The sequence below is a fragment of the Leptonychotes weddellii genome, chromosome 5 (genome assembly GCF_054177405.1).
Source record: "Leptonychotes weddellii isolate Sample4059 chromosome 5, ASM5417740v2, whole genome shotgun sequence".
NCBI classification, from domain to species: domain Eukaryota; kingdom Metazoa; phylum Chordata; class Mammalia; order Carnivora; family Phocidae; genus Leptonychotes; species Leptonychotes weddellii.
In genome coordinates, this window is record NC_138373.1 from 87,879,195 (window position 1) to 87,893,657 (window position 14,463).

At 37.0% G+C, this 14,463-nt stretch overlaps 2 protein-coding genes and 1 pseudogene across 3 annotated transcripts in view; 2 read left to right on the forward strand and 1 right to left on the reverse strand.

The window, feature by feature from the left end:
* ITPR2 (inositol 1,4,5-trisphosphate receptor type 2) overlaps positions 1–14,463 on the reverse strand; it is an 838,078-nt gene that overhangs the window by 636,550 nt on the left and 187,065 nt on the right. The window lies entirely within an intron of this gene.
* Positions 490–6,468, forward strand: MED21 (mediator complex subunit 21). Of its 2 annotated transcripts, XM_006737926.3 has the most exons (4): positions 490–567; positions 4,607–4,721; positions 5,276–5,376; positions 5,996–6,468. In XM_006737926.3, exons 1-4 carry the CDS (start codon positions 526–528, stop codon positions 6,170–6,172), a joined length of 435 nt encoding a protein of 144 aa, XP_006737989.1. In that variant the 5' UTR covers positions 490–525; the 3' UTR covers positions 6,173–6,468. The 2 variants fall into 2 exon arrangements, with proteins under 2 accessions (XP_006737989.1, XP_081677490.1); XM_081821364.1 differs by lacking the exon at positions 5,996–6,468 and having other exon boundaries at positions 5,260–5,371.
* LOC145721751 (small integral membrane protein 8 pseudogene) lies at positions 6,596–11,605 on the forward strand (annotated as a pseudogene).

Here is a 14,463-nt window from a genome sequence, read left to right on the forward strand (position 1 = left end):
AGCAACAGAGGAGGCACCCTAACGCAGCCAAGACAGCCTGGTGAATTTTAATTTGGATTTGTTGAAGTTAAAATCGGTATCGCGACCCCCAACTATTCTTGAGTTGCCTGCTGTGTATGTTTTGTGGTCCACCTGGAAATCCAACGTAACACAAGTATTCAAGGCAATGTTTAAACATGAATACAAGGGAGGGTAGGGAAATTTACTTTTAAAATTACTTTTAAAACCGCAGAATCTAAAATATTTAACACCCAAAAACCTCGAAAACAGTACGTTGGATCCAAAAAACGGAGTCGGAACAACCGCTAAGTTACTCAAAATACGCGCAACAGAGCTCCTTGCCTGGTGGAGCTAACCTACATAAAGCCTCGGAAAAGTACCACCCTCCCTCTTCTCACCAGGCGTGGAGTTCCACTGACTCCACCCCTCCCAAGAACGCTGCCCTATGGTTGGCCACGACGCGTCCTGAAGCTGCCCAATCGCGTACGAGCAGCTGCTTTAGCCTCCTTAGCTTGCAGGAGGAACATGGCGGACCGGCTCACACAGCTGCAGGACGCGGTGAACTCGGTGAGCAATTTCGCTCTATTGGTCTCTGTCTTCCCCTTTCCTGAGATAAAACAAGAGAGGAAAAGGGGCCCGAGAAAAACACCCGCAAGTGGGGAAGCGGACTAAGGCAGGGCTTGGGCAAAAAGCGCTGGTGGCGGCGGGAGGCGGCGCGGCGTCCTGGGAGGTTTGAGGCCGGCTGCCGGCTTTGCGGAGAGCTGAGGGAGGGAGCAGCCTCTTTCGCCTGAAAAGTAGAGGATCTCTATCGGGACACTTAGGCGTCACGGTCCTGTCCTGTTCTCTCGGAACATTTTTATCTTATTGTCAGTAGTGCTTATGGGATCGTTTCTCTTTCGGGGATAAGGGGAGAAGCAGAAGCTTCTTTTTCCTTTATCAGCGTTAAGACGTGGAAGAGAAACTGGGCTCTTGATGATTGGAGCTTTTTCGTTAAATGTCAGTCGAGGGTATTCCTTCCCCTGGACTTTCAGGTTGAGGCTAGAGTGATGGTGAGGTGAAGTTTTGTTTCATCTTAACTGGTTCCTGCAGACAAAGGGTTTCGTTCCGTCTCTTGTCGCTCTCTAGAATAAATCAGTTTGGGGAAAACTGACGTCTTTATGAGAGTGAATCTTCTAATCCTTGTGTATGTTCCCATTTATTTAAGTAGTCTTTAATGTGTCTCAGAAAGTCTATTCCTGTTAAGGGCCCCCTTACTTTGATCCTTATTATTTTTCCTTTTATGCCTAACTGGAAAGTATACACAAACCAAAGGATTCGTATAATCATTACCATTAACAGTTAAAGAGTTTCCCATTAGTAGTTACATTTCTGATTGTCATTCTATTTATAATTCGATGTCCCAGGCAAAATGTATAGAGAGAATATGTTGACTGGAAAATCTTAAGTATCTGGTCCCTTGCCAGTTTTTTCACACTGGAGGCTAAGAAGTTAGGATTCTTATTGTTGCATCAATCTTTGTTCACTTCAAGGGTATGAATCTACTTGTGAAAAACTGATCTACTCTGTAAATAAGACCGTTTAGGACTGAGAGGGCTAGCCCCTAAATGTTGATGAATTCACTAAGATAAATTCTACTTTATGGTGACTTGCCTGGGCTGCCAGCCAACTTCCCTCTGGGAGATATTCCTTTGAGGCTTTTCAAAATCAAATTGTAATGATGCTGCTGGGTAGAAATGTTATTTTAGGAGAAATGTTGCATATTCATACATGTCTTGTAACCAGAAAGATAGTAGGAGAAAGTGAACATGGCCTTAACTCCAGGGTAAGCATGCTGATAATTGGATTTTGGAGAGAAACCTCAGGTTAACTAGTATGAATGCCTACTGTGTATGTAAGTACTATCATGTTTACAGAGAAATACTCCTTAAGGAGTTCACAGTCTCATTAGAAAGAAGTCATATACTCAAAAGACATTTAAATAATGTAAAAGTAGTATTTGGTTAGGTAGTTATAATGAATCAAGTGTCTTCAACTGTAAGTGCTGAGATAAATTGGAATATAGAGTGATATGAATTAAAATAGAGGAAATCTTAGCATTGATCTGAATTATAATTATTTGTAAAAGTATTAAAATAACATTTGTGGGGCGCCTGGGTGGCTCAGTCGGTTAAGCGGCTGCCTTCGGCTCGGGTCATAATCCCAGAGTCCTGGGATCGAGCCCCGCATCGGGCTCCCTGCTCAGCGGGGAGTCTGCTTCTCCCTCTCCCTCTGCCTGCCTCTCTGCATACTTGTTCTCTCTCTCTAGCTCTCTGTCAAAGAAATAAAAATAAAATCTTAAAAAAATAAATAAAATAAAATAACATTTGTTTTGCCCTCTTGAGAACTCCATGAGGGCAGAAACTATGTCTTATACACTGTATCGCTATGTTTATATACAATGCTTGTCATAGAGTTTTATTTTTGATAAATATTTGTTGAATAAATGGATTTTGAGAGCTTTTGAAGAACACAACTGATGGCCACTGTGTTGAATATTTGTGCATGTGTGTTTTCTCTATTCCTCAAAACAATGGTGTAATGTGAAAATGTTCCCAATTTAAAAATGAAAAACCCTACTCAGGTTACTAGAACCAGAATTGGAATCCACATTTGTACAGCTTCTGAGCACTTACTACTGCTCCATTACAAGTAGCAAAATGTGAACAACACAATATAGTCAGGAATGAATTTATCACTAGTTAGGTATATATGAAGGATTAGTAGAAAATGAATAAGTAGAGTTGAGTTAGATAATTGAAAGCTTTGAAATAGCTTGAAGAGTTGGAGATTAATCTTAAAGGCCAAGTTGGGGTGAGCTCAAAATTTTTTTTAAAGGTTTATTTATTTGAGAGAGAGAGAGGGTGCACACGAGCGGGAGAGGGAGAGAATCTTGAGCAGATTCCGCCCAGAGCCCAACGCAGGGCTTGATCTCACAACCCTGAGATAACTACCTGAGCCGAAATCAAGAGTTGGACACTTAACCAACTGTGCCACTTAGGCACCCCTGAGCTCAAAATTTTTAAGCAGGTTAAAATAACATAGTGAACTAGAAAACAATAAGGAGGCTATTGTAATAATTACATTGTGAGATAATTGAACTAACACAGCGGCAATGATGATAGAAGGAAAAGGGAATAGAAGGATTTGAATATGAAAGGAAAGTGAGTCTGCAAGTTAGACTGGCTAATAACTAGGAGATTCTGAATACAAATTAGATAGTAAACAAAGGAAACAGTTGATTTTGAGTTCTGTCATTTAAATAATGGCAGAGAAACTTAGTGGAAATGGTCATTCACTGATTTGAGGAAGTGAGGTTCAAGAGATCAGGACTATTGAGGGAAGCTGGTTGGGAGGATAGGAGTCTTAAGTTTGCTGATTTTAAGGAATTGGTATTCTCGGTCTTCAGAACTGCTTACGGAATACTTTTAGAGCAGTGGGAATTTACAACTTGAGTCATGGAGAAAAACATTTCCAAATACTTAAGGTGGAGTCCTTTTTTTTTTTTGTAATTGAGGTGTAATTGAGATAGAACATTAGTTTCAGGTGTACCACATAATGATTCAGTATTTGTATATATTGTGAAATGATCACAATAAGTCTAGTTAATATGTCACCATACTGTAGTTACAAAGTTAAAATTTTTTCTTTTGATGAGACCTTGTAAGATTTACTCTTAGCAACTTTCAAAAATACAACACAGTATTAACTGTAGTCACCATACTGTACATTATATCCCCATGACTTACTTATTTTATAACTGAAAGGTTGTACTTTTTGACCCCCTTCACCCTTTTTGCCCACCTTAACCCCACCTCACCTCTGATAACCACTAGTCTGTCCTCTGTGTGAGCTCAGTTTTTGTTTTGTTTAGATTCCACATATGAGTAACATCATGTAGTATTTGTCTTTCTCTGACTTATTTCATTTAGCATAATGCCCACAAATGGCAAGATGTGTCACATTCATTCATGTCACAAATGGCAAGATTTCCCTCCCCCTTTTTTTAATGGCTGAATAATGTTCCTGTGTGTGTGTATACCACAGTTTCTTTATTCATTCATCCATCAATGGCCTTAAGACTTCTTAAGGTGGAGTCTTTTCCACAGTTTCTTTAGAGTTGTAACTACTTTAGTCTCAAAAAAAAAAAAAGGACTGTGTACTTTGTATATGAGTTACACATTTTAAAATTTATCCTAGGGCCATACTTTTATTTGCCAGTCATATTTGTTCTTTCTCACCCCCCCCCCCAAAAAAATCCTTACTTAATGCTTGTAACAAATACTGGCATATATTTCTCTTATTCTATTACCTTGGGAAGAAAACAAAGATTATCTTGTATTTCCTTTTAACTGTTTCAAGTATGTTGATACCAAACCTCGTTTCTTTGCATGATTAAAACATTTAATCATTGTTAATAATAACTGGCTAATTTTATCCAAAATTATTCCTGTTCTATTCCTTTGCTCAGAGATCATTATTATAGAAACTTATTTTTGTTGCTATTACTGATAAAATCCTGAAAACTGATAAATCCTTTCTAACTTGACACGTTTTCTTTGGCCTCAAGCTTGCAGATCAGTTTTGTAATGCCATTGGAGTGTTGCAGCAGTGTGGTCCTCCTGCTTCTTTTAGTAATATTCAGACAGCAATTAACAAAGATCAGCCCGCTAATCCTACAGAAGGTAAATAGATTTTCTTGGCTTCTCTTAGTTTGACCATCATATATATTACTTGTAATCCTTTAAAATTAAATTTATTGAGAAATGTAGCTTACTTATGGCTTTCTTACAGTCTTGTTGTTTGAGAGTACTACTGCAAGTTTTGTTATAAAAGAAATGAATTTGTTACAGTCAATTTACATAACACCTCATAATTCCATTCCTGTCAAATAACAGATTGTTACTCCTTTAGAGATGAATTTGTATGAATGTAGCTGAATTTCACTTGAGGGACCTTAATAAGGAAGGCATCCCATTTACAGATTTCTTTATTCGATTGACTGGCGTATTGTCCTAAAAAATGAAATAATTATGTTTACTTCCCAATTTGAGTTAATAGTAAGGCAAATTCTCAAGCATGTAATAGGATTGGTGTGTTAAAATTACCTTTTAATCATTCAAAGCCTAGTACAGAAAAAGCTTATGAACTTTCCCGGTTTCATTAGCTTCAAATTTAATTTCTTTTTCTGAAAACTTGACATTGCCTAATACTCTGAATGAGTGATATCTTTCTTTAGAATATGCCCAGCTTTTTGCAGCACTGATTGCACGAACAGCAAAAGACATTGATGTTTTGATAGATTCATTACCCAGTGAAGAATCTACAGCTGCCTTACAGGTAAAATCTTTTTTCCTTTGAGAAATTTGCTAGTAGAGAATTTTGATTAAAGGAGATAGTTTTTTTGTTTTTTGTTTTTTGTTTTAATTAATCTCTACCCCCAACATGGGGCTTAAACTCATGATCCCAAGATTAAGAGTCATACGCTCCTCTGACTGAGCCAGCTAGGTGCCCCAAGATTAAATTTTAAAATTGAAGTTTTGTTAATTGTAAAGTACTGTAGTCTGTTAAAGACCATGCTGTGTATATATGGTTGTCCAGTTTTGAGCTATAAGGAAACTTCTATTTTTCTGTTTGGCTCTTTTCCTAGCAAAGAATGAGAGGAGGGTGGTATTCTGGGTGTGGAGTAGAATAGTAGTGTCCAAAAGCAGTGTGGAGGAGAGTCACATGTAGACATCCAGAGATCTCTAATTGAAAATTCATTCTTTTAAATAATTCATACAGGGAAAACTCTTAAAAGTTATCTGATTTTAGAATTTCTGACACTGAGAAATCTATCATAATGGTTTGAGAGTCATCCAGATTTAGAAATACATACTTCTGTAGTTTTTTTTCCTTCTCTTACTAATCTCCAAGTTTTTCATTTCTCAAAAGATTTTTTAATTTGTGTCTTACAAAGGCTGCTAGCTTGTATAAGCTGGAAGAAGAAAACCACGAAGCTGCTACATGTCTGGAGGATGTTGTTTATCGAGGGGACATGCTTCTGGAAAAGATACAAAGTGCACTTGCTGATATTGCGCAGTCACAACTGAAGACAAGGAGTGGTACCCATAGCCAGTCTCTTCCAGACTCATAGTACCGGTATATACCATGTGGCTGAGAAAACTATTTCAGTGCCATTAAGAATTCTGCATCAAATTTAGTTGTAAGCCTTACCAACAGTTACAGAAACATTAAGCACTATGACACATGTTACCTTTTTAGCTATTTTTTAATAGTCTTCTATTTTCACTCTTGATAAGTAAGCCTCTAAAATTGCGATTGAACCAGCTTTAAACCGTCATTATACCATCATTTTTTATTATCAAAATGAAATTATTGAGGCAGATGTTGCATTAATGGTTATAATTAAACAGATGTACTTTAAAATTCTATTGTGACATTTCTATCTTTATTTTATCAAATTTCTACAGTCTTTTTGCAAATCAAAACATCCCTCAAGCCAGAGGAGAGATGGTAAGTGTAGAGATATGGGACATTTCAATTTAGGCTGGTGTCCTTCTCCCTCTTCAGAGGTGACATTATATACGTTTGGAGCTTGAGCAAGGAAAGTTTCTGAAACCATGTTGCTTTTGAGAAACAGAGGATTATGGGGTACCTGGGTAGCTCAGTCAGTTAGTTGTCTGACTTTAGGTCGTGATCCCATGGATCACGTGATCCCTGCTCAGCTGGGAGCCTGCTTCTCTCTCTCCCTCTGCCTGTCACTTCCCCTGGTTGTGTGCTCTCTCTCTCTTTTTCTTTCTCTCTCTCTTTGTCAAATAAATAAAATCTTTAAAAAAAGAAAAAGAAACAGAGGGCTAGTGTGGCTGGATGAGAGATAAGATCACTTTTCTGGGAACATTCCTCTTTTCCCAGAACCTCATACCCATTCTACTTCATCTCCACATGTGTTTCTACTAAGAAATCATCTTCTCTATCTGTAGATTTCCTGTGCTATTGTGAGAGGATTTTTCTTCATCCTGAACTATCCTTTCCCATATCTTTTGACCTGCTTTTTTCATTCTTCTTAATTTGCATAGTGAAGTATGTTCTGAGAGTCATCGATTCCTTCTCATCCTTTTTATTTATCTGAAGTTTCTGTCTTCTGATCTTGTTAACCTTTGAATCTTTATTCCTGCATTCTAGTCTGACCAGAACATAATTCAACATCAGTTACTTTAATTCATTTTCTACATTCCACCTTATTTTGTTACTGCTAACATTTGTGTCAGTATTATCAAGTATGATTGTGTACTCAACTCTTCTTCTCTTTGAATCCTCTGATTATTTCCACAAGAATGCTGGAGTTGAAATATATTCTACATTGTAACTAGTTCTGTCTCCTGAGGCTACGTTTTTCTGAATATCCTGAGCTACATTTCCTGCGATCTGTTACCACTATCAGGAGTTTAAGAAAGTGCAAGAACAGTAGTCTGAGATTCTGTCTGTTATTCCCATCATAATCAAGCTCTTCCACAGTTCTCGAAAAATACTGCTTAGGGGCACATTTTAACTCCAGAATATAATTTATAGAGTCATTAATTTTTAAAGTAATATTAAATGTTATCTATACTAATAGATATTTAAGATGTTGGCTTATTCTATCTGGCATCACTTAAAATGCATTTTATTTATTTAAGATTTTTTTATTTTTAATTAATCTTTCAGGCTTACGCTCACAACCCTGAAATCAAGAGTCACATGCTCTACCGACTGAGCCAGCCAGGCACCCCATGAGTAATCATGCTTTCTTTTTTAAGTTTTATTTTATTTAAGTAATCTCTACACCTAACACTAGGCTTGAACTCACAACCCCAAAATCAAGAGGCACACAGTCCCCTGACTGAGACAGTCAGGTACCCGTTTAAAATGAATTTTATTTTTATTTTTTAAAAAAGATCTTATTTATTTATTTGAGGGCAAGAGAGTGAGTGAGAGAGAGAGCATAAGCCGGGAGTGGGGAGGGGGGAGAGGCAGAGGGGGAAGCAGACTCTGAGCAGGGAGCCTGCTGCGGGGCTTCATCCCAGGACCCTGGGATCATGACCTGAGCAGAAGGCAGATGTTTAACTGACTGAGCCACCCAGGCGCCCCATAAAATGAATTTTATTTTTAAATACTAGCATGAGATAGAAGATAACTCACAAAAGAAAGTAATATTCAAAGTACTGAACAATACAATTAGCCCCAAGAGAGAAGTACAAAAAGTTTATAGCCTTAAGCTGGTAGACTGCTGTTATCCTTACCTGAGATTTTTTTATATTTGAAATTGCCTATTGTTTTCTAGTTTAAGGTGTTATAGAAAAAGGACAATACACATTCTGAAATATTCATAAAGATTATATAACATAATTCATAAAGACTGTATATAACAGCTTCTCTTAGCCATCATTTTGTGGACATGGCTGTTGGATGAGGAAGTCCTGAAAGCTGAAATGGATGTATGGGCAGTAATGGTTTTGCTACCTGGTACATGGCTTTGGGAGGACAGAAAACAATGGATGTCCTTGTCTTTCATTTCCTGATTCCTCCCTCCCTTCCCTTCTACCCAGATCTAAGTTGTTTTAAGGAGAAAACTCATTAAAGGTGGGGCTATGGTCTCTCCCTTCCCAAAAGACCATAGACTCTCTATGCCTGTTGGAATTTTCTGGAGAATTAAGGAAAGAAGGGACACAACCCTTCATGGCTTTGTTGGATGTGGGTGCCCAAGTGACTGTCATACTTGGTCTAGTGGGGAGAAGGGACATGCAAATTCAACTTTGGGTCTAGGCAAAGTAACCAGTGAGGACATTAAATATAACTTTATTGCTAAATATAACTTTGAGGCGGAGCTGATAACACTGTGGTCATGGCTTCTACTGTGAATGTATTATTGGAATAGACATCCTTTACACTTCCTGTAATTCCTATAATTCCTCACACAAATGCCAGAGATGATACTCCCATTTAGGACATGCTAAAGGTAGAGAGGTAGTCGTGTGACATATAAAACAATCCCCAACCCATCTCCCTGTCCTTTGTCTATGAAGTGCCTGGCAATTGACAACTGAACACTGGGCTCCTGGAAAACAGTTAAGTTCCTCCATCCTATGTATTCCTGGCAATGGCTTACTGCAAAGAACCACCTTTCCCTGTATGACTTTGTTCACATGTGACGAAGCTAGACCCAGACCTCCAAATTCCCATTCTTTGTCTCATAAATGGTTAGTTGAACTGTTTGTCCCCACAGACCAATCTGGACAAAATGCCGTAAAACGACCTGATCAAACTTTAGGCTTCTCCCCTCACAAACCCCTGAACTTTAATCCACCCTCAGTCTGAACCTGCACTGGAATGTGGAATAGTATCTCCTCAGTGACACCGCCTGAAAATTAACTGACCACTAAAAAAGACTTTCACCAATCAACCGTCCCATTATATCACCTGCTCATCTCACTCCTTCACACTCAGATTTTTCTATCATTGTTTACATATTCCTTTCTATTAAAGTTCTTTTCCACCTGATCTTTGGTACAGTTGGAGATCTTATGGTCAGAGCATTCTCATTGCCACAATATTTTCCAATAAAGTTTTTCTGTACCTAAGTCTGGATCTGTTTTTACTTGATACCACTTGTGTAGGAAAAAAACCTCATCTTTCTCATCACATACCCCCAGGGGCTAAAGCTGGGGCAAAGTGGTCTGAGGCATTCATTCATTGTGAAGTAATAAGAAATCTCTCAGAACATCTTATGTATACATTTAGGATAAAATTCATAAAGTATTTATAGTAAATACTAAAAACCCAACCTTATGAAGTGTAAATAACTCAGGGATGAAAGAAGAAATTACAGTGGAGATTAGGACATAATTCAGAACTTAATGAAAATATTATGCATAGAAATGTGGGGAGTGCAGTAGGTGTGCAAAGGAGGCGAACTTGCAGCATAATAAATCATTAGTCAAGATGTCTTTAGCGTCTGAGCCTCCCAGCTTTAACAAGGAACCACCCAAAGAGACAGACTTTCGAAACTCAGGGCTCAGAGGTCCGTACAACAACCTTATTTTGAGTTGTGGATCCAGAGCTCTTCATTAAACCTAACCTGTAATGGCTTTTGGATTTGCGTAGCTTACATTGGTTATCTACATCCAACACAAGAGAATACAAAGAACCTCTCTGAAGCTATTGATAGTGAGGGACACATCTATGAGGAGGAAAACATACAAATGGGATTAATAGTGCTGGGTACTGCAGTGGAACTTTTTTGAGGGCTCTGAAATCTTCAGATGAAAGACAGTGTTCAGTGTCATGCTTCTTGTTCTAGAATGTGTTGATGAGGAAAGAAAGTAGCAGTTGCAACCAGACCACTAGAGTAAATTTCATCCTTGCAGAGCTGCAGCCCTTACCCCACTCTCCACAACAAGAGCTTCTCAACATTTTTCTTAAGTCCTTGCATAAAAGTGCCATGAGAATGGAAGTCATTTTTGTTAATTATTAAGTTCTATATAATAGAAGTATCCAGTGCTGTTAAAACAAAAAAACTTGAGGCATTCTTCTAAGCATTTAGGAGAAAATGCAAGTATTACCTTCCTTATATTAGGAAAAAAGGCTGATAATTCATGAGCTAAGCTTCCAATGGAAAGAAAGAAGGAAGGAAATAATGAAGGCAACAGAAGAAATAAAACAACCATACCATGAGAAAATAAGGAAAGCCCAAAGTCAGGCTTGAAAAAGTAATAAAATTGACAGGCAAGTTTGGTCAAGGAAAAAAGATGATGTAAATAAACAATATGAAGAGTTAGAAAGTCATATGCATTGATTTTTAAAATACTTTTTAAACAAAGATTTTATTTATTAGGGCGCACGTGCACGTGCACAAGCAGGGGGTAGGGGCAAAGGGAGAGGGAGAAGCAGACTCCCCGGAGAGCAGGGAGCCTAAGGTAGGACTCAGTTCCAGGACCCGGAGATCATGACCTAAGCTGAAGGCAGACGCTTAACTGAGCCACCAAGGCGCCTGCATTGATTTTAAAATATTGAGAAAATTTGAGTAATGTTATGCCAATAAATTTGAAAATTTTTGATAAATAGGGCATATTCCTAGAAAAAAAAATGTAGCAAATAGGCTCAAGGAGATATATAAATCATGGTCATATAACCTTTAAAAAATTTTAGTCAAAAGTCTTCTCCACAAATAAGGCACTAAGTCTGGAGATTAGTTTTGTTAAACATTCAGAAAAATTCTAATTTCACACAAAATAAAGCTCATTACCAAAATTTCATGGACAGTACAGAAATGATAACCAATCTTGCTCATGAATATGAAAAACTTAGCAAATTAAAAGCCATTAGGTATTAAAAATTGAATATGTCACAAATTTATGTTTAGTCCCAGGGATACCTGGCAGTTTTTATAAATTACTTTGTATTTTTATGAATGATAAGATGCCCACAATTTTTTTCTTGATTGTATCTTAAATTGGAATATTCAATGGGTGGTTGTTTTTTCCTTCCTTATTGGAACATACAATGGTATGTTTTACAATTGCTAGAATCTTTGATTAAAAATAGTACTTTGCACAGTAGGTTAAAATCAGAATCATATGATCATGTAACTTGATAAAATTCAACATCTGTTTATGAAAAAAGCTTTTGGCAAAGGAGAAACAAAAAATTTTAAAATATAAAGGGTATCTTACAAAATACAGTGAGCATCATTTTGAAAGTTCAAATGTATTTCCTTTCAGTTTGAGAACAAGACAAGGATGACTGCTATAAACATTATCTACTCATCTTTGGCTGATAGTCCTAACCAATATATCTAAGCATGAGAAGGAAATAAAAATTATAAGATAAAAAAAAAGGAAACAAAATTCTTATTATTTAAAGATGAAATAATAACCTGGAGAGAAAATCAAGAGGATTCCATAGATATATTTTGGAATGGTTGTTGAATGTAAAAACGAAGTGCAACACACCAACCACAAATAGTAGGAAAAAATACTTAAAAAAAAAAAATATTTTATTTATTTATTTGAGAGACAGCATGAGATAGAGAAAGCATGAGCAGGGGGAGCAGCAGAGGGAGAAGCAGACTCCCTGATGAGCAGGAAGCCAGATATGGGACTCAATCCCAGGACCCTGGGATCATGATGTGAGCTAAAGGCAGACACTTACCCTACTGAGCCAACCAGGAACCCTGGAAAAAAATACTTTAAAAAAATATTTTCCAGGGCCACCTGGGTGGTGCAGTCAGTTAAGTGTCCAACTCTTGTTTTGGGCTCAGGTCATGATCTCAGGGTCATGGGATGGAGCCCCTGTCGGGCTCTAAGCTCAGCACAGAGTCTCCTTGAAATTCTCTCTCCCTCTCCCTCTGCCCCTCCCACTTGTTCTCTCTCTCTCAATAAATAAATAAAACCTTGAAAAATTTTTTCCATAGTATCAAAAATGATGTTTCAAGGAATAAGTACAACTCAAATGTAAGAAAAATTAAGGAAAAAATTCTAAAACTTAATTTTAAAATATTTTTAAAAACTGAAAAACAGTAATACTATCTTTATGGAACAGAAGAGTCAATATTGTAAATATGACAATTTTCCTTAGCAGATTCATATAAATACAATTTTAACTAGGCTTCCAACTGAGATTTCCGTGGAAATTGACAAGTTATTTCTAAAATGTATTGAAAGTACAAAATGTCAGTAGATATCAAGATACTCGTGACGAAAGATAACATAATGACAGAGCTTGCTTTAATAGTAATTAACACAGGGGCATCTGGGTGGCTCAGCTGGTTAAGCGTCTGCCTTTGGCTCAGGTCATGATCCCAGGGCCCTGGGAATGAGCACGGCATCGGGCTCCCTGCTCACGGGGGAGTCTGCTTCTCTCTCTCTCTCTCCCTCTGAGGCTTTCTCGCTCTATCTCAAATAAATAAAATATTTTTAAAAAATAGTAATTAACACAGCATATTAGTACAGGGATAGACAAATAGACCAATGGAAGAGAACGGAGATATCTAACAAATCCACACAGGAAAATTTGATTTTGACAGAGATGATGCTATAAATCACTGGGGAAAGAATAGAAATGGTGCTGGAACATTGGTTATATCTATGCCATATATTAAAGTCAATGACTATGGGGTTTCTTTTTGGGGTGATGAAAGTGTTCTGAAATTAGTCATGACAGCTCTGTGAATATACTAAAGACACTGAATTGTGTACTGTAAGAAGATTAATTTTATAGTATGTGAATTATATCTTAATAAACCATTATTTAAAAAAGCCATGCCAGGTGGATTAAAAACATATGTGAAGGACAAATACCTAAAATGTTTTAGAATACATTGTTAGGAAAGTATTTTTATGACTTCAGGATAGGAAAGCATTTTTAAAAATAGATACAGAAAGTTCACATCATAAAGGAAAATAACACAACAATTACAATAAGCAATATGTGTCAGACACTGTTTCAAACATACATATATTAACCAATTCAGAGAAGGTTAAATTGAACTGCATTAAAATTTAGACCTTCTGTTCATCAGAAGACTCCATAAAGAGAGTGAAAATGCAAGCTCAACTTGGAAGCAGTTATTTGCAACACTTGTAACTGCACAAAGGGTTAGTATCTAGAATAGATAAAACCCTCCTATGAAATAAGAATCAATAGGAAAAAGATGAACAATCCATTAGAAAAATTGCAAAATAGTCATTTCATAGTAGAGAAATGGCCATTAAAGAAACAGAAATCCTCCACCTCATTGGTAATCAGAGAAATTTGAATCTGGCTTTCTAGGTCTTTAGGAAGGTTTGCTTTTCAAGGTAGGAAGACAAGCATACTTATTTTTTAATTTAATACCTCGCTAGCTTGATTTATAAACTTTATACATTTGGCTATGTGGTCCATAGATTTCCATGTATTCTTGAACAGGACTACATATATTCAGGGCAGGCCTATAAATGTATGTTTATATAACTTAAAAAAAAGCAAGTTGATTCCAAAGACAAAATTTATGGCGGTGATTAATCTCTGGTGAGGAGGAAAGGATGCCATTAGGGAAGAGCACAGAGGAACTTTTAAGGTAATATAATTATATTCTTGAACTGAGAGGTATGTATTTAATAAAACAATATTTAATGCAAACTATATTTATTTTCTTTCTTTTTTTTTTTTTTTTTTTTTAGAGAAAGAGAGAGCAAGAGAACAAGTGCCAGCAGGTGGGGAGGGGCAGAGGGAGAGAGGGAATTTTTTTTAAAATTTTATTGTTATGTTAATTACCATACATTACATCATTGGTTTTTGATGTAGTGTTCCATGATTCATTGTGTGTGCATAACACCCAGTTCTCCATGCAGAACGTGCCCTCTTTAATACCCATCACCAGGCTAACCCATCCTCCCACCCCCCTCCCCT

What these genes read in the sequence shown, in the direction of transcription:
- MED21 (XM_006737926.3), top strand. Translation starts at nt 526, where the DNA reads ATGGCGGACCGGCTCACACAGCTGCAGGACGCGGTGAACTCG. An exon ending in GCCCGCTAATCCTACAGAAG is followed by an intron (nt 4,722 to 5,275) that starts GTAAATAGATTT and finishes ATCTTTCTTTAG; the next exon opens with AATATGCCCAGCTTTTTGCA. An exon ending in AATCTACAGCTGCCTTACAG is followed by an intron (nt 5,377 to 5,995) that starts GTAAAATCTTTT and finishes TGTCTTACAAAG; the next exon opens with GCTGCTAGCTTGTATAAGCT.